The 20,853-nt window shown below is 46.3% G+C and overlaps 1 protein-coding gene across 4 annotated transcripts in view; it reads right to left on the bottom strand.

Moving 5' to 3' along the window:
* Nucleotides 1–20,853, bottom strand: part of CROCC (ciliary rootlet coiled-coil, rootletin) — a 113,042-nt gene that overhangs the window by 59,696 nt on the left and 32,493 nt on the right. For all 4 annotated transcript variants that reach the window (XM_068241576.1, XM_068241577.1, XM_068241573.1 and 1 more), the window contains exons 3-6: nt 17,908–18,056; nt 5,770–5,961; nt 4,325–4,408; nt 657–754 (exon numbers count right to left, since the gene is read on the bottom strand). In XM_068241576.1, the coding sequence (XP_068097677.1) occupies nt 657–754; nt 4,325–4,408; nt 5,770–5,961; nt 17,908–18,042 (509 nt within the window). In that variant the 5' untranslated portion in view covers nt 18,043–18,056. The remainder of the gene's footprint in view (nt 1–656; nt 755–4,324; nt 4,409–5,769; nt 5,962–17,907; nt 18,057–20,853) is intronic.

The following is a 20,853-nucleotide window of genomic DNA, read 5'->3' as shown; positions in this document are numbered from 1 at the left end:
TCTGAGAGCTGAGGGGGTGTGGCTGATATTGTGGTGAGCCACTCCCACAGTGTGGTATCATAATCATGGTCCTAACAGTTCCCTATTTGTAAACCATGTTGCATTGTGGGAAATTAGAGCGGTTTCCAACTGCCAAGCAACAAGTATCTCCCTCTGCGCATTTGTATAGCTATAAAAACAACCTTTTAGCCTATCTAAATGGGGTGTGGTTATAATGATTATGGCAGTTGGTGCTGTCTGTTTTTTCCATGTCTGCCAATAGTAAAGATGATTACGTGAAAGGGTGATTTATTTTTTTTCTCCCTTTTTGCTAAAGTTCCTCTTTGAAAAACTGAGTGAATATATTGTGAATGGATATGTTGGGTAGTCCCTCATATTACAGTACATGGAAATAGTAAGATTGTACAATCACGATTGTATTATTAGTGGGCACCTGTAGAATACTAAAGCTGTCAGGCTGGATGGAGGTCCCAGATTTAGGAAGTTAGGCATCATCTCCAAAGTGGGGGGACAAAAGGCAATAAAATCGCCCAATGGTTTCTTATTCCTTTCTATGTGATGTAAATAACTCTCCAGAGGAATGGCTGCTGTGTTCCTGATTTTAGAACGACTCTCCCCAGCGTAACGACCGTGTGTATCTCCCGCCGGCTCCTTACCTCTGCTGCTCCTCCTCCAATCGGATGAGAGCGTTCTCCAGCTCATTGCTGGTCTCCTCCTCCTGCCGCAGCCGCGAATCCGTGAGCTCCAGACGGCTCTGTGTGATCAGACAAGGGACACTTAAGTACGTATAATTGGGTATCGTCCTTTTTAGAGTAAAGGATCAAAAACACAAAGTCCTCTTAAGGGCAATCCACCTTGCCCACAAGACCTCAATAATTTTATAGAAAAGGACTTGAGTTCAAAAAAACGAGGAAGTACAGTGCAATTTTAGCAAAATCTTATAGAAAAACTTTATTGGTACAAAATATCAAAAATTCGTTAAAAAACTTCTTCAATTCCACATAATAAGTCTTCATGTAATCAATTATATACCATAAGACATGAATAATTGAAGCTGATTGGTAGGTATTATATTCTGGCTTGATGCAACTCTGAATAGGTATTGTATTTTACAGGCAACGACACATGTTCGTTTCGGGCTCTTTATATCGTATGTATGCCCTTCATCAGGCTGTAATACAAATTTCTGTGTGGCACAGTCAATCAGCACAAAGGCCAGAAAAATACAAAAAATGGCACAGGCATCCAGGCCTACCAGATGCACATGGGGATTCTTCCAAGGCGTGAAGAGGAAAGAACGCTGCTAGAATGGGCTTCCATTCAGAGTAAGCAGGAAATTCCGTTCAGAACGGGATTTCCTGCTGGGCTTAACCGGTCACCATGGCGACGGGGCGGGATGACGTCAGCGACGTCAGAGGGAATCCCGATCCACCACTCAGCGCTGTCTGGCACTGATTGGCCAGGCTGCACAAAGGGTTTGGAGGTGGGGGGGCGGCGCTGCGGGTAGCGGCGAATCGGCGATCATAGTATGCACGCAGCTAGCAAAGTGCTAGCTGCGTGCAATAAAAAAAATTATGCACATCGGCCCAGCGGGGCCTGAGAAATCCTCCTGTGCAGGTTACCCCGAGCTGAGCTGAGCTCGGGATAACCGGCAAGGAGGTTAAGGTGGCCACACTCCATACAAGTCTTTAAAGAGACACTGAAGCGGGAAAAAAAAATGATGATATAATGAATCGGTTGTGTAGTACGGATAATTACTAGAACAATAGTAGCAAAGAAAATGTTCTCATATTTTTATTTTCAGTTAGTTTGGTTTTTTTATAACATTGCATCATTCTCGAATATTTGCAGTCTACACAATATTCAGCATTCTAAATGATTTTACAGAGCAGTCTGAACTTTTGAACCCTTTTCTGCCCAGAAAAAGAAAATACTTTGACAGACACTTCAGATAACAGGTTTCAGAACACAGAGCTTTCTGCAACTTTTGAAAGTCGTGAAGCTCAATGGCTCTTTTGCTTAGATAACAACTGGAGTTTTTTAACCCTTCCTGTACTGGAAACAACATTAGACTTATGTCTCTACTCCTAATGTTTTATTTCTTAGCTGTACTACACATACAAATCATTATATCATATTTTTTCACTTCAGTATTTAAATCTCTGTTCAATTCAAGGATAGCAATCAATTTTTCTGACTGATTGTAACAATTCAAAAATCTGACCAATGTACCACACACACCTATGTTCAATTTTTTACCAATCATGAATAAAATAACTGAAAGTTCGGAAAAATTTGATTGGAACTGTACATGAAGTAATTGACAATCGATCATACACCATACAATTCTTGATAAGGCTGGTCTGAAGTTTCCAACATGTCCAATCTTTCAAAATCGAAAAAAAAACCTCAAAAAACAAAAACGGGAAATCCGTTCGGATTTCTTGATCGAGAAAAGCTCTCGATTTTTTGGGACAACAATTGGTGAAAAATGCAATCTTTTAATTGTATGGTGCGTGGCCACCTTAACTGCAGCTAGTCCTGTAGGAAAAAGGGGGTTATTTGTACAACAACTCTAGGTAGAACAATACATATCAGTAAAAAAAAACAGTTAAGCCTCATTTACACTTAAAGAGGAACTCCAGTGAAAATAATATAGTAAAAAAAAGTGCTTCATTTTTTACCATAATTATGTATAAATGATTTAGTCAGTGTTTGCTCATTTTAAAATCTTTCCTCTCCCCGATTTACATTCTGACATTTATTACATGGTGACATTTTTACTGTGGGCAGGTTATGTAGCTGCTCCTAGCTGTTTTGGCCGTTAGAGAAAGCTGTAAACAGCTAATTCCTGTCTGTGAACATTGTTACATTGTGGCAGTTTGCCCAGAGTACCACGGTACTCAGAGCTTCTTGTGGGAGGGGTTTCAGCACAAAATCAGTCATACAGCGCCCCCTGATGGTCTGTTTGTGAAAAGCATTCTATTTCTCATGTAAAAGGGGGGGGGGGGGGGAACAGCTACTGATTGGGATAAAGTTAAATTCTAGGTTGGAGTTTCTCTTTAAAGCACCACTATCACGGAAAAAGTAGGCAGTTGAAATCTGATAGAACCGACAGGTTTTGGGCCAGTCCATCTCCTCATGGGGGATTCTCAGGGTTTTCTTTGTTTTCAACAGCATTTCCTGAACAGCAGTTTAACCACCTTAGTGGTATGGACGAGCTCAGCTCGTTCATTACCGCCAGAGGGTGCCGCTCAGGCCCTGCTGGGCCGATTTTGATCAAATAAAAAGCAGCACACGCAGCCGGCACTTTGCCAGCCACGTGTGCTGCCTGATCGCCGCCGCTCTGCGGCGAACCGCCGCGAGTAGCGGCGAAAGATGGTCCCCCCAGCCGCCTGAGCCCTGCGCAGCCGGAACAAATAGTTCCGGACAGCGCTAAGGGCTGGATCGGAGGCGGCTGATGTCCATGACGTCACTCCGCTCGTCGCCATGGCGACGAGGTAAGCGAAACACGGAAGGCCGCTCATTGCGGCCTTCCGTGTTACTTCTGGCCGCCGGAGGTGATCAGAAGAACGCCTCCGGAGCGCCCTCTAGTGGGCTTTCATGCAGCCAACTTTCAGTTGGCTGCATGAAATAGCTTTTTTTTTATTAAAAAAAAAACCTCCCGCAGCCACCCTGGCGATCTTAATAGAACACCAGGGTGGTTGACAAAATAATAAGATACCAGCCAGCCTCCCTAATCACTTGCACACTGTTTTGTCAGTTAGACTTTGCAACTGTGGTTCAGGAAATGCTGTTGAAAACAAAGAAAACCCAGAGAATACCCCATGAGGACATGGACTGGCCCATAATTTGTCGGTTCTGTCAGATTTTAACTGCCTACTTTTTTTTGCGATAGTGGTGCTTTAATCAGTTGGTACGCATTTTTTTTCCTCCATAGCAGTGCATTATGAAAAATTGTTCAGTTAAAACGTGTATAGTGTGAACTGAACCATTGGGAAACATGGGCATTACTTTTAAAATCAGTTGCCCTTTCAGTTATAACTGAGAGCAACGAGTGTAAATGGGGTGTTCTCTCCGAAAGACAGGATTCTTTATGCTAGGTACACACCATACAATTTTCTGTTAGATTCTTCTGTTAGATTTACCTACAAGATGGAAAAAAAGCTATCTGGCAGGTAAATCTAAGATAAAATCTAACAGAAAATTGTATGGTGTGTACCTAGCATTACAGAGGATATTCAGAACAGGCAGTTAGACAAACGGAATATGTTGGCGCCTTATAAATTAATAATAAGAGTACTCAGCAGAATACAGGACTCACACTCAGCCGCTCATGCTCCAGCTCTGTGGAACGTTCCAGAAGCTGCTGCTCCACATCTCCGCACCGCTTCTTGTACTGCAGCACCTGCGCGACAAACCGCGGCACGCGTGACCAATCATACCACGCGTCATATGGTTCCCTTTAAACTTTTCAATAAAATGCCTTCTAAGCCACCAGCAAGCAAGAAAATACTCAACATATTTTTGATAGCACTTTTTCCCTACTTTTTGGTATTTTTTCAGTTGAAAAGTGCTGGAAAATTATTTTAAATAGAAGATAAATGATCTGCTTGGAGAAAACTCAGGAGAAAAAGTTAATTGCACAGGTGTTGATATGCTTTGAGGCGTTTTATAACCGTGGCACTTGTCGTGTGAAAATTAGAAAGGGTGAAACATGAAAAAAATGTGTATTTTCTGCATTTACACCTATTTAAACTATACCATATTCATAAGCATCATGCTATACCCTCAAATATCTATACTGTACACTGTACGCACGCACGCACACACACTGTACGCACGCACGCACGCACACACACACACTGTACGCACGCACACACACTGTACGCACACACACACATTGTACGCATGCACACACATACATTGTACGCATGCACGCACGCACACACAAACTGTACGCACGCACGCACACACACACACTGTACACACGCACACACACACACACACACACACACACACACACACACACACACACACACACACACACACACACAATGTACGCACGCACACACGCACACTGTACGCACGCACACACACTGTACGCACACACGCACACTGTATGCACGCACACACGCACACTGTACGCACGCACACACGCACACTGTACGCACACACACACGCACACTGTACGCACGCACGCACGCACACACACAAACACACACACTGTACGCACGCACGCACACTGTACGCACGCACGCACGCACACTGTACGCACTCACACACACACACACACACACACACGCACGCGCACACACACACACATTGTACGCATGCACACACACACATTGTACGCATGCACGCACGCACAAACACACTGTACACGCGCGCGCACGCACACACACACGCGCGAGCACACACACAATTGTACGCACGCACACACACACATTGTACGCACGCACACACACACACTGTACGCAGGCACGCGCACACACACACTGTACGCAGGCACGCGCACACACACACTGTACGCAGGCACGCGCACACACACACTGTACGCAGGCACGCGCACACACACACTGTACGCACGCACACACGCACACACACACTGTATGCACGCACAAACACACACACACACTGTACGCACGCGCACACACACAGGACGCATACATACACACACACACACACACACACACAGTACGCACGCACGCACACACACTGTACGCATGTACACACACACTGTTCGCACGCACGCACACACACACACACCTTTGCCTGCAGTTTCTGCACAAGCTGAGCCTGGCGTTGCTGCCCCTCCTGATAGGCCTGTAGTTTGCGCTTATAGGCAGCCTGTTCTTCCTCCAGCCGACGCCGCAGGTCCACGTTCTGCTGCGCTAAACTGCGTGTCTCCAGCGAGTCTCTCTCCCGCTCCCCGCTGTCCAATCGCAGGGTCTGCTCCAGCTGTGGGGAGAGGGCAGCAGTCATTACGCATACAGACACACCGCACAGCATGATCACCACCAATAGGTCACCCTAATGTTCAGGTTGGTATAAACTGCAGCGGAAATTCATCAATCGTATGTTAATATTATTGATTTATGAAGCCCCCACATATTCCTTGGGGCTGAATATAAACAGAAGAGGACTTCTCCACAATCGCACACGATTATTAGCATTACACACACATACAATCTAATGGAGCAGAGTGGTCTGTACACGTAGATAGGCACCCAGTATAACAAGTTAGAACTCTTTACTGAAGAAAACCTGCAGAGATAAATCACACACCACCATCAGGAAACGCGGCTTACTTAGAACAGAGAAAAATACAGAGAAAAAAAACAGGAAATCACAATCATTTTATAGACAGTGACATCTTGTGGTTGCTTTACTATACTGCAGTTTATCAACAAAACAAAAAATCAGTGCCAAGGAAATCAATAGTTTGATCGCTGCCGAGAAGATCAAGGCCAATAAAACATGCAAATAACATGCAAAAATCTTTGAGAAAGAGACAGGCGGCACCTTTTATACTTTCTTACTGGCTGTGGACCAGCAAACAAGCGCAATAATGTTTCGGGGTTCCCATTGCTTGGGCCCCGTATGTAAGTTTTATTGAATTGTATTCATTGTTTTATGGCTATGTGCTATGTTTTTTTAATAAACGGGTTACACTTAGATCTACCGTTTATTTGCATGTTTTATTGGCCTTGGTCTGCCAGATGGTGTCCCCGAACTAACATAAGGATTTTTGTAAGTCTTGGATCCTGGGTGGTTCCTGGTCCCTTTTACCACTGAATGCGAAACATACAACCTTATAACGTGGGTTGTCAGCAGTTGGTAAGCTCCCTCTAGTCCTTTGGGTGACGGTCTACCACTTGGATATGAGAATTGAATGACCACTTTGGTGAAAGACGATTGATTGTGAAACAGTGGATTCACTTACGATCTGCGCTGACTTTTTAACCTCCCTGGCGTTCTATTAAAATCGCCAGGGAGGCTGCGGGAGGTTTTTTTTTTTTATTAAAAAAAAACTATTTCATGCAGCCAACTGAAAGTTGGCTGCATGAAAGCCCACTAGATGGCGCTCCGGAGGCGTTCTTTCGATCGCCTCCGGCGCCCAGAATAAACAAGGAAGACCGCAATGAGCGGCCTTCCTTGTTTTGCTTCCCTCGTCGCCATAGCGACGAGCGGAGTGACGTCATGGACGTCAGCCGACGTCCTGACGTCAGCCGCCTCCGATCCAGCCCTTAGCGCTGTCCGGAACTATTTGTTCCGGCTGCGCAGGGCTCGGGCGGCTGGGGGGACCCTCTTTCGCCGCTGCTCGCGGCGGATCGCCGCAGAGCGGCGGCGATCAGGCAGCACACGCGGCTGGCAAAGTGCCGGCTGCGTGTGCTGCTTTTTATTTGGTGCAAATCGGCCCAGCAGGGCCTGAGCGGCGACCTCCGGCGGTAATGGACGTGTGTACTCGTCCATACCGCCAAGGAGGTTAATAGCTCTTATACTGCAGTTTAACTAATAATGTTGTTACTACCAACACAATCGTCATGCACAATATGCAGCAGAAGCCCATAAGCCAGGGTTCTGGTTTGCTACACATAGGATAGCACATTGTTTGGGTGCGGGGGACATGGGGGGCTTGCAGGGAAGGAGGCTGAAGCACCCCATTAATAAGCAGTGATCAGGGACTGTTGGGACACCCAGGCAGAATGTCATGTCTGGAAGTGACAGCAGGAATAGATGCATCTGCAGGATAACACACAACAGATGTGACACAGAGGATCAGCAGGGCTCAGAGACTGGAGGCTACCCAGAATGCACAGCGGCTGTGAGCAGGCAGATACATGAGAATGAACATGTAGGAGGCGTCAGGAGAGGTTTATAATAATGAATACGCAGCACCTATTATCAGTCTGGAGCCAGCATTACATCTACTTCACTGAGCATATTCTGGATCCATTTACAAAGACAGCGTCCTCCCGCTTACAAATGGGAATCCCAAGTCTCTTCCTTAACCCATTCACGTTCTGTCGTTTTCACTTGAGAAATGTTCACCTCCCATTAATTAGCCTATAACTTTATCACTACTTATCACAATGAACTGATCTATATCTTGTTTTTTTCCGCCACCAATTAGGCTTTCTTTGGGGGGTACATTTTGCTAAGAGCCACTTTACTGTAAATGCATTTTAACAGGAGGAATAAGAAAAAAACTGAAAAAATTCATTATTTCTCAGTTTTCAGCCATTATAGTTTTAAAATAATACATGCCTCCATAATTAAAACTCACATATTGTATTTGCCCATATGTCCCGGTTATTAGACCGTTAAAATTATGTCCCGATCACAATGTATGGCGACAATATTTTTTGGGGAAATAAAGGTGCATTTTTTCTGTTTTGCATCTATCACTATTTACAAGTTTAAAATAATAAAAAAAAAAGGAAATATTTCATCTTTACATTGATATTTAAAAAGTTTAGACCCTTAGGTAAATATTTACATGTTTTTTTTTTATTGTAATGTTTTTTTTTTATATTAAACATTTTATTTGGGTAGTTTTGGGAGGGTGGGATGTAAACAATAGGTTTATAATGTAAATGTGTGTTGATTTTTATTTTTTTTTTACTTTTAGTTGTAGTATTACTTTTTGGCCACAAGATGGCGGCCATGAGTTTGTTTACATGACGTCACTCTAAGCGTAACATACGCTTAGAGAGACGCATGGGGGAGGTAACAGCCAGAAAAGGCGCAGCTTCCGAGAGAAGCTGTCGCTTTTTCAGCCAGGGAGAGGAATCAGTGATTGGGCACCATAGCCCGATTCACTGATTGCCTGGCTAACGAACCGCGGGCCCGGAAGCAAACCAGAGACTAAATAAAATAAAAGTGTTATTCATACCTGGGGCTTCCTCCAGCCCCAGGCGGAGTGGGAGCGATCCAGGCTGATGGGGCTGGAGGAAGCTCCAGGTATGTATAACACTTTTATTTTATTTAGTCTCTGGTTTGCTTTAAACAAGAAACAGTAAGAGACAGATTGAGATAAACGCTTCAGAAAACAGCACTGTAGCGGCAGCCGACCCAAGTTGGGTCAGAGAGCTCAGAGAAGATAATCTCTCTCCACAAAACCCCCCAGGGGAGTTGTGAATTGGGTAGACTGACTTCCGGCTTAAGGGCTGGTTCAGACGGACGTTTGGAGGCGTCGCGTTCGTTGGCGTCGCGGCGGCAATGCGTTCGGGCTTTCAGCAGCGTTCGCATTGCGTTCGGATGCGGTCGCGTTTTTTCTTCCCGTAGGGGAACATTACCCCTGGAAGCTACATGTAGCTTCCAGGGGCTCCTTGAATGCCAGGGAAAATCGGGACCCGAACGCCGCGTTCGTGTAAACGCGCGTAAAAGCTTGGTACAAACGCTCCCATTCACTTGAATGGGAGCGTTTAACGCCAAGCTTCGAACGCTGGCGGTAAACGCTGCACAAACGTCCGTCTGAACCAGCCCTAAAGGGGAGCTACAGCAAAAAACTGTACAATTTAAAATATGTGCAAACATAAGCAAATAAGAAGTACTGGTACATTTTTTTCCAGAGTAAAATGAGCCATACATTACTTTTCTCCTATGTTGCTGTCACTTACAGTAGGTAGTAGAAATCGGACAGAAGCGACAGGCTTTGGTCTAGTCCATCTCTCCATAGGGAATTCTCAGCAAGGCTTTAATTCTTTATAAAGATATTCCCTAAAAAGGATTTAAACAATGATGCTGGCCAGTTTCCCTGCTCACTACACAGTTTTTTGGCAGTTGGACAGAGCAACTGCCATTCACTAAGAGCTTTTGAAAATAAATATATCCCTGAGAATCCCCTATAAAGAGATGGACTAGTCCAAAACCTGTCACTTCTGTCAGATTTCTTCTACCTACTGTAAGTGACACAACATAGGAGAAAAGTAATTTATGGCTCATTTTACTCTGGAAAAAATGTACTTCTTATTTGTATGTTTGCACATATTTTACAGTTTTCCGCTGTAGTGCCCCTTTAAGACCCAACAAACACATATCAATCCACTGATCGCCCAACATCAGGGAACTCCTTCTCTAAAGCAGATCAAGGGGGTAACATAGATGCTCTGACAGATCTAAAAGCTGGAGCACCTGACTGCAGGTTTACACAGCCCTATTGCTTTAGTCTGGTTCCTCTATTCATGTCTGATAACCACGGAACAAGCACTCGCTTCTCACCACTTTATGTGGGGATCTGGGGGTGACAGGCCGTACTGGGTACATTCCACAGACACATGCGGAGGTCCCCCACAATCTGGCTTGGGAAGGGAAATGCTATAAACAGAGCAGGACGTCCTTGAAGAATGTCTATTGTCACTCACAAAGGACACGCACTGCACTCAATGTGGCCCGTTTACCTTCTCCCCGGCAACCGTCACCACAGTGACCACCCATTCAAGCCATTGTGACGGTCAGTAGCAGGACCACAAAGCAGGAGGGACGCTGGTGACACATTAGAGACAATAGCATGGAGAGAGGGACAAGTACTGGAGACCCCTCCGGAGCCAACAAAGACATCTAATGACTGCAAGCTCTGCGGGCAAGATCTCCACCCTATAGATTGTAAGCTCTGCGGGTGAGACACACTGTGCAGGAAGATCTCCTCCATATAGATTGTAAGCTCTGCGGGTGAGAAACATTGTGCGGGCAGATCTTCACTATATAGATTGTAAGCTCTGCGGGTGAGAAACATTGTGCGGGCAAGATCTCCACTATATAGATTGTAAGCTCTGCAGGTGAGACACACTGTGCGGGCAAGATCTTCACCATATAGATTGTAAGCTCTGCGGGTGAGACACTGTGCGGACAAGATCTCCACCATATAGATTGTAAGCTCTGCGGGTCAGACACACTATACAGCCAAGATCTAAACCATATAGATTGTAAGCTCTGCGGGTGAGACACTGTGCGGGCAAGATCTCCACCATATAGACTGTAAGCTCTGCGGGCGAGACACACTGTGCAGGCAAGATCTCCCGCATATAGATTTTTAAAGGATACCACAACTGACACGTGACATAATGAGATAGACATGGGTATGTACAGTGCCTAGCACACAAATAACTAGGCTGTGTTCCTTTTTTCTTTCTCTGCCTGAAAGAGGTAAATATCAGGTATGTAAGTGGCTGACTCAGTCCTGACTCAGACAGGAAGTGACTACAGTGTGACCTTCACTGATAAGAAATTCCAACTATAAAACACTTTCCTAGAAGAAAATGGCTTCTGAGGGCAACAAAGAGATAAAAAAGGGGGAAATTCTTATCAGTGAGGGTCACACTGTAGTCACTTCCTGTCTGAGTCAGGACTGAGTCAGCCACTTACATACCTGATATTTACCTCTTTCAGGCAGAGAAAGAAAAAAAGGAACACAGCAGTTATTTGTGTGCTAGGCACTGTACATACCCATGTCTATCTCATTATGCCACATGTCAGTTGTGGTATCCTTTAAGCTCTGCAGGCGAGACACACTATGCAGGCAAGATCTCCACCATACAGATTGTAAGCTCCGTGGGCGAGACACACTGTGCGTTCAAAAGCTCCAATATGCAGATTGCAAGCGAGAAACCTTGTGCATGTAAAATCACCACCATATAGATTGTGAGCTCTGTGGGCAAGACAAACTGTGCGGGGCAAGATCTCCACCATATAGATTGCAAGCTCCTCGGGTCATACTCTACGCTGCAATGGATCACAAGCTCTGGAATTTACGGTTATTGGCTTTATCTGGAGTCAGCGGCATTCCACACTTTATGACTATAGAAGGGGAGGGGGGCAATGCTAAGGGGTTACTCCGCTATACACTGGAGGACGCAAATACCTCACAAAGTCTTGGAAGACGTTTTATTGCCACCACAGAAGCCGCAATATTTTTCTCCAGTCCAATTGCAGAGCAAAGCGCAGATTTATCACAGACAAAACTCTTACAGATCCCAGACGCCACATTGTGGAACTGGAGAGACCAGCCGCAGCTGAGAATTCTCATAGAGCTCTTTCTATCAGTGGGGTGCCCTGTAACGTGGAACCCAGTATGACAGTGTTACAGAGGCGTACATAGAAAAACAGTGCCGGGAAATGTGGGCGCAGGGTGAAGCCGAAAACAGTAGACCCTGCTGTTGCAAATTTCCTGGCGGCATTAATTACTATTCGCCCATCATTCTGCTGGCAGCTGAATTACTATTTAAAGTATTTTGGGTGCCGTCTTTTGACAGTGCCCAAATTACTGTCTGAGCGCTGCTATAACCATAATTCATATTACGGCGTATGGCGGCGCCCAAATTTCCAGCTCCGTTTTGCGCTGTTAAGGTTACAGAGAACCGATGCCCTAAAATGTATGCTTGATTGATCAATTATTCCAATCATTTTTACACCCAAATCAATGAAGAGTATTGATAGGACCGAATTTTGGTCAATCGGAGAGGGAACAGGAGTGGCAGCGGCTGATTGACGATACGTTGCATTGCATTGAACAGTGAATCCCACGGTTCCCTACTGGAATCTACTGAAAATCGCTCTGCAGTGTATGGATGGAATTCATTCCTCTCTGAATCAATTTCAAACAGGGAGAAATTGATCGTTTTGGGTCCATTCGGCAACAATCTCTGTGTGTATGGCTGCCGTGTACTGTACGGCAATAGACATGATTGCACAGGCTAGATGCAGCAAGATCGGATGACAAGCAATGCTATCTCCAGGTAACACACTGTGCAATCAGATTGTGATATTCGAGGGGTATCTGGGGTGAAGCGATATTTATCTGGCCACAGAGCTGAAGCTCTTTCAGGCTGCAGGGGGCGCTCTCTAGTAGGAAGGGGGGTCTCTGCTGGGGGTCTGGAGGGAAGTGTGGGAAAGATGTGGATAATGATGGCCCGGTTGCTGAGCGCAGACATGCCAGGGCATGCCTGTGCCTCTCACCGCCCCCTGCGTGCCCGGGCACGCCTCGCCACGGTTACACAGCGCCGGGGGGAATGCCCAGCATCCCTGCACGTCTATCCAGTGCAGATTACAGAATGCCGCAGTGATCTCATTACCTGCTATGGGCTTCTCCTGAATCACAGTAACTGTGATAGATTCAGAACAGCTGAGAAAAAAACTTGCAGGAGGCGCCCAGAATATAACTTGAACTTCAAGGACCTCTGTTGCGAAAATCTTAAAATGTAAAATACATGTAAACATATACAATTAAGAAGTATGTTTCTTCCAGAGTAAAACGAGCCATAAATTACTTTTCTCCTACATTGCTGTCACTTACAGTAAGTAGTAGAAATCTGACAGAACCGACAAGTTTTGGACTAGCCCATCTCCACATGGGGGGTCCATGGGGATTTCTTTATTTTCAAAAAGCACTTGGTGAATGGCAGTTGCTCCATCCAACTGCCAAAAAAGTGTATGGTGAGCAGGGAGGCTGGCCAGCATCTTTATATAAATCTTTTTCAGGGAGTGTCTTTATAAAGAATAAAGGTCATGCTGAGAATCCCCTAGGGAAAGATGGACTAGCCCAAAACCTGTCAGTAATGTCAGATTTCTACTACTTACTGTAAGTGAAAGCAACATAGGAGAAAAGTAAGGTAATGGCTCATTTTTCTCAGGAAGAAAAGAAACTGACTTCTTATTTGTATGCGTTTTAGATTTTAAGATTTTCGCAACAGTTCCTCTTTAAATTTAGAGTACAGAAGTAAATCGGTCCCACTTCCATCAATGAACAAACCACATGGGTTGAGAAAAAGTCTACACGGGTAGATGAGGCTCCGATCCGGCGGCTCGATTAGCCGCCGGATCGCCTCTTCCGCGTCCCCACGCCTGCCCGCCGTGTCCCCGCTCGCGCGCCGGATTCGACTCTCCGCTCGTCCCCGCCGGCGCAGCTCATCTTCCGCTCGATTCCCTGCCATTGTCCCCTCGCGGGGAGCGAGCAGGGAATCAGCGGTGGGGAGATCCGTCCTGTCGGATCTTATCAGGCTCGATTGATAAGCCACATCCCGCCTCATCTACGCGTGTAGATGAGGCTATACTATGCACAAAAAATAAGACAATGCGCCTCACAGGTACCGGCCCGCCTCCCCAGGTCAACCATAAAGTGCCCAAGTCTGCAGCAGTAGCGGGTGTAGGCGAGAGCAAAATCTGCAGCATTACACAATATAACCAGCCAATTACATTACACTGCCGCATAGGAGCTTACACTCTAATATCCCCCATCACAGGCCACCACTTTCTACATCCCGAGAGACCACAAAATCTTTATAAACCCCCCTGTAGCCTTCAGTTGCCCATTAAAGGTACAATTTTTCCTTAAGACTCCATCTTTCAACACGATTTTTATGATCGAATTGTATATAAAACTGTGCCGTGTGTGGTGCAAATCAATGTGAAACAATTATTTGGCCAATTGGAAAAGGAAAAAATATCGATGTGAAGTTGAATTTTATGATCGGATCGGAATTTGAAACCTTCTTAAATTGTTCCGTTTATCGGTACAATCGATAATTGTCTTCGGATTAGTTTCAATCTTCAAATAACATAAAAAGATTGAATCTAAAGGAAAAATTGTACTGTCAATGGCCACCTTATTACTAATGAAGGATGAATAATGAGATGCAAATAATTTCTCCTTGCATTCAAATTTCATGCAAAATTATATGCAGCTGCAAAGTGGATAAATTAGAATAACTTCTTGATGGTTTTCATTGGTCCAAGCAGCATAAAATTTACATGAAATTTAAATGCAAGGAAAAAATTACAGTATATACTCGAGTACAAGTCTAGAAATTTAGGTCTGATCCACTTCGTAAAAGTATAGGGGTCGACTTATACACGAGTCACAGGCAGCACTGAGCACACTGAGTAATGTGTGTACTAATAGTGACATTCCCATTTGCAGAAATTTACCCTGTGGTAAGGGACACTGAGGAAAGGAAATTCCAAGATAACACAGGCCTGAAAGTCCTGGCCAGTGGCTACAACAATTAACAAGGTAAGGGACAGGGGGAAAATACTGGGCTGCAGGAAGGGGAGTGAATCATTGCTGCACTTGGGGACCTGGAGGAGGTATTGGCTGCACTCATACAGGAGGAGTTAATGGCTGCAATACTGTATGCAGTGCAGTTATTAACCCCTCCTAAGCCCAAATTGCATCCATTATCTGTGCTGGGTAGACTTATACTTGAGTCAATAAAAAATTCCAGCTTAAAGAGAACCTGAGGTGGGGATCTTAGAACGAAATCTGTACACAGAGGCTGGGTCTGGCTATAGCGCCCAGCCTCTGTTGCTATTTGAATCCCCCCTAAGTCCCCCCTGCGCTCCGCTCTCCCCCATAAATTACAGCCGCGCTGGCGACACGCAGCGTGTCGCAGCGAGCTGTATTTACCTCCCTAGTGTCACTCACGCCACTCCCCCGCCTCCTGCAGAGCGCCGGTCCCCGCCCACGTCCCTTCGCTCGCCGCTGATTGGAGGGAAGGGACGCGGGCGGGGACCGGCGCTCTGCAGGAGGCGGGGGGAGCGGCGTGAGTGACATTAGCTAGGTAAACATTGCCCGACAGCGCGGCTGTAATTTATGGGCTAGAACAGAGCGCAGGGGGGACTTAGGGGGGATTCAAATAGAAACAGAGGCTAGGCACTATAGCCAGACCCAGCCTCTGTGTATAGATTTCGTTCTAAGATCCCCACCTCGGGTTCTCTTTAAGAGGGTTGAATATTGGAGTCGACTTATACACAGGGTCGACTTGTATTCGAGTATATACAGTATTTGCATCTCATTCATCCCTAATCCTTATGTCCATTCTGTCCAGTTACTAACCCTAAACTCTCCTGGCCTGTACCTAACCCCAAACTCTCCTCCTGGCCTATGCATAACACCAATCTCATCTCCTGGCCTGTGTCTCACTTCAACCTCTCCTACTGCCCTGTGCCTAATCCTAACCTAATCTCCTGGGCTTGTGCCTAACATCAACTCCTAGCCTGTACCTAACTCTAACATCAACTCTTGGTCTGTGTCTCATTCATCTCCTGGCTTGTGCCTAACCCTAACCTCATCTCCTGAAAGGTGCCTCACCCCAACCTCTCCCCATGCCCTGATCCTCACCCCAACCTCTTCCCCTGCCCTGTGCGCAACCCTAACCTTATCTCCTGGCATGTGCCTCACCCCAACCTCTACCACTGCCCTGTGCCTAACCCTAACCTCATCTCCTGGCCTGTGCCTAACCTCATCCCTTAGCCTGTGCCTAACCCTTACCATATCTCCTGAACTGTGCCTCACCCCAACCTCTCCCTCTGCCCCATGCCTAACCCTATTCTCTCCTACAAGCATGTGTCTAACCTCAACCTCATCTCCTGACCTGTGCCTAACCTCAGCTGATGCCCAACCCTAACCTATCTTCCTGGCCTGTGCCAAACTTTAACCTCATCTCCTGACCTGTGCCTAACCATACCCTCTCCTTCTGGCTTGTGCCTAACTCCACCTCTCTCCATGCCCTGGGCCTAACCTCTCTCCCTGTCCTGTGCCTCCCCCCAACCTCTCTCCCTGCCCTTTGGCTCACCCCAACCTCTCTCCCTGCTCTGTGCCTCTCCCCAACCTCTCTCCCTGCCCCGTGCCTAACCCTAACCTCATCTCCTGATCTGTGCCTAATCTCATCTGCTGACCTGAGCCTAACCTCAATCTCTGCCAACTCATATGCCTGACCCTAACCTCATCTCCTGACCTGTGCCTGACCCTAACCTCATCTCCTGACCTGTGTCTGACCCTAACCTCATCCCCAGATCTGTGCCTGACCCTAACCTAATTTCCTGGCCTGTGCCTAATCCTAACTTCATCTCCTGACCTGTGCCTAACCTCATCTCCTGACCTGTGCTTAACCCTAACCTCATCCCCTGGCCTGTGCCTTACCCTAACCTCATCTCCTGACCCTAACCTCGTCTTCTGACCTGTGCCTAACCCTAAGTGCCTAACCCTAACCTAATCTCATGGCCTGTGCCTAACCTCATCTCCTGGCCAGTGCCTGACCCTAACTTCATCTCCTGGCCTGTGCCTGACCCTATCCTCATCTCCTGGCCTGTGCCTGACCCTATCCTCATCTCCTGGCCTGTGCCTGACCCTATCCTCATCTCCTGGCCTGTGCCTGACCCTATCCTCATCTCCTGGCCTGTGCCTGACCCTAACCTCATCTCCTGGCCTGTGCCTGACCCTAACCTCTACCCCTAACCTGTGCCGCCTGACAAATATAAAGTACAAATGTAATCCCTATGGAATGACCAATCCAATCACTCTTCCTAGAGCTCTGCATGAGAATGATACCTGCACTTGGCTCGCATTATCCACGCCTACTACTCCTGGGAAGGTAACGCCGCTGCCAGCCACTGACTTGTAACATGCTTAGTCAGACTCACTCTATCGGGGAAAGAAGGGAAGAGGAGGCGGCCCACCGCAGGCTATGATATAGAGCAAGAACCACACTGCATGTTTCAGGGATGTGCCTTTCATCAGGTAAGAACACATACAGGCACGCCTTGCCCTATAACCCCCCCCCCCCCCCACCGGAGGTAAAGAGCCAGTACAGGCACTCCTCGCCCTATAAACCCACCCACAGGAAGTGATGAGCCAGTATAGGCACGCCCCACCATATAAACCTGCCAATAGGAAGTACAGAGCCAGTACAGGCACGCCCTAACCTATTAACTCGCCCACAGGAAGCGCAGAGTCACACAGCAAGTTTCGGTGATGTGCCCTTCATCAGGTATGAACACATACAGGAACCCTATAACCCAATCCACAGGAAGTGCAGAGCTAGTACAGGCACACCCCACCCTATAAACCCACCCACAGGAAGACCATGTTCTCGGTGATGTGCCCTTCATCACTGAAAGTATACTCACCCGTTCGCTGATGGCATTGTACTTAATGGCGAGCTCATCCCTCTCCGCCCGGCTCTGCGCCAACAGGTCCTCTACGCGGGACAGCTCCTGCTGCAGGATCCGATTCTCTTCCTGCAGGGAGAGGAGGCTGGACATGTCTGCCGGGATACCTGCAGGATACACCAGGGAAAAGGAGATTAACACCGAGCTTACATTACTATTTTATTATTTTTTACTTATACGGTGCCAATATCTTCAGTAGCGCTGTACATAGTACAAACTACAAATCAAACGGTGGGGATCATAGATACAGGAGACGTTCAAAACTTTGTACAATCAGGACATCCAGCAATACAAATACAGTGCTGCCCATAATTAGTCATACCCCTGGCAAATTTGGGGTTAAAAGTTACTTTTATTCAACCAGCAAGTAATGTTTTGACGGGAAATGACATAGGTGTCTCCCAAAAGATAATAAGATGATGTACAAGAGCCATAAGTGTGGCAAAAAATGCTCATGTTATATTTGCATTTGAGCAAAAAGTGTCCAGTCCAAAATTATTCATATCCTTCTCAATAATCAATAGAAAAGCCTATTACAGCAATCAAACGCTTCCTATAATTGCAGACCAGCTTTCTGCATGTCTTCTCAGGTATTTTTGCCCATTCATCTTTAGCAATGAGCTCCAAATCTTTCAGGTTGGAGGGTCTTCTTGCCACCACCCTGATCTTTAGCTCCCTCCACAGATTCTCAATTGGATTCAAGTCAGGAATCTGCTGGGCCACTCCAAAACGTTAATGCTGTTGTCTACTAACCATTTCTTCACCATTTTTTGTCATGCTGAAATGTCCACTGGTGTCCAAGGCCAAGGTTCTTGAAACTGCCTGATGTTGTCGTTGAGAATCCTCATGTATTGCCCTTTTTTAATGGTACCGTTAACTGTGATTAGGTTCCCTGGTCCATTGGCTGAAAGACACCCCCAAAGCATTAGGTTCCCACCACCATGTTTGACAGTGGGGATGGTGTTCTGTGGGTTGAGGGCTTTTCCTTTTTTACGCCAAATGAAGGAAACATCAGTGTGACCAAACAACTCCATTTTTGTTTCATCTGCCCATAACACAGAAGATCAGAAGTATTCTTTGTTCAGATGAGCATTTGCAAAGGCCAAGCGAGCTTTTGTGTGCCTTATCTGGAGAAGTGGCATACTCCTTTGTCTGCATCCGTGGAACCCAGCAAAGTGCAGTGCCCGTTGGATTGTCTGCCTTGAGACATTGCCACCAGCACACCCCAGATTCACCAGGAAGGCCTTGGATTCTTTTTCACCTCTCTTACTATCCTCCTGGCCAGCAGAGGTGACATTTTTAGCGTCCAACCACATCTTGAGATTTTCCACAGTGTGGAACATCGTGCATTTTTGAATATTACGTTGCACTCTAGCCACTGGAACTTGAAAACAATTAGAAATGGCCTTGTAGCCCTTTTCTGACTTGTGAGCAGCCACAATGCGCAGCTGCAGGTCCTCACCGAGCTCCTTTGTCTTAGCCATGATTATCCACAAACCAACTGCAGAGAGATGCTGTTTTTTTCTTGTTCAGTTGATTAAGACAGCTGTTCCCAATTAATCAGGGTAATTAGCATGCTTTAGAACAGCTTGGACTATTTGGAATGGTATAGAACTTTGAATTTTCTAACAGACTGACAGTTTGTGAAGGGTATGAATAACTTTTGGACTGGACACTTTTTGCTCAAATGTAAAGAAAATGCCTTCTGTACATCGTCTTATCTTATCTGTTGGGAGTCACCTATGTCATTTTTCGTCAAAAAATGACTTGCTGGTTTAATAAAAGTAACTTTAAGTCAAAATTTGCCAGGGGTAGGAATGATTATGGGAAGCACTGTACATACATAGTTGATGAGTGGTTAGAGACATCACCAATATTAGTGCATGTCCATATGATAACTTACAGCAGAATAAGAAACACTAGGAGGAGGACCCTGCCTTTGGAGCTTATAATCGAGTGTAGTTGGGTTGGAGACACAGGGGTTAGCGGATGAGGCAGTGAGCTTGCAATGCTACCTATAGCAAATTATAAGCTTGTCTGAACTGATGGTTTCCAGGGTTGGAGCATGACGGACAGGCTGTGGGAGGAGAGGTGACACTCATGAGAAGTCCTGGATGCTGGAGTGAGAGGTGACCAGGCTAGAGGACAAGAGGATCTCCTGGGAGGTGCGAAGATTCTGGGAGGGATGATACCTGGAGTTTAAGGAGGAGAAGTAGGGAGGTGACAACTTATATAGAGCTTAGATAGGCATGTCTGTTCCCCTTATATGTTCCCACCCACCCTGCATGTCCCCACCCATAAGGGGGGCCTCCCCTCTTTCCTTGCATTACCATCTCCCCGCCCACCCTTTATGTCCCCACCCATAAGGGGTGTCTCCCCTCTTTCCTTGCATTACCCTCTCCCCACCCACCCTTCATGTCCCCACCCATAAGGGGTGTCTCCCCTCTTTCCTTGCATTATCATCGCCCAGCCCACCCTGCATGTCCCCACCCATGTTGGGCGTCTACCTCTCTCCTCACATTACCATCTCCCCACCCCTCTGCACATCCCTGCTTCCTTCATACATGAATGAGAACACAAGTCGAGAATGGCCAATGAACATAAAGTAAATATATGCAATTATGTGGAAATTATGGAGATATTCAGAAACTGGACCTCAGTGGCAAAAAGGATCAATCAATGCTGACAGGTCTCATCCTATCCTCAGGCCAGAAACCCCTCCCTAGCAGTATGGAGTCTCTAGAACAGAGGTGTCAAACTCAAATACAAAGTGGTCCAAAATTGTACACTGGGACCTAGTTGCGGGCCAACCTCAATGTCTTACTGGCCACCTTCCTCCCTTATAAAATTCTCTGGTGTCTAGTAGTCCTCCCTCCCCTATACAGTTCCCTGGTGTCTAGAGAC

The sequence above is a fragment of the Hyperolius riggenbachi genome, chromosome 6, assembly GCF_040937935.1.
Source record: "Hyperolius riggenbachi isolate aHypRig1 chromosome 6, aHypRig1.pri, whole genome shotgun sequence".
NCBI lineage: Eukaryota > Metazoa > Chordata > Amphibia > Anura > Hyperoliidae > Hyperolius > Hyperolius riggenbachi.
This window is presented reverse-complemented; position numbering and strand designations above follow the sequence as displayed.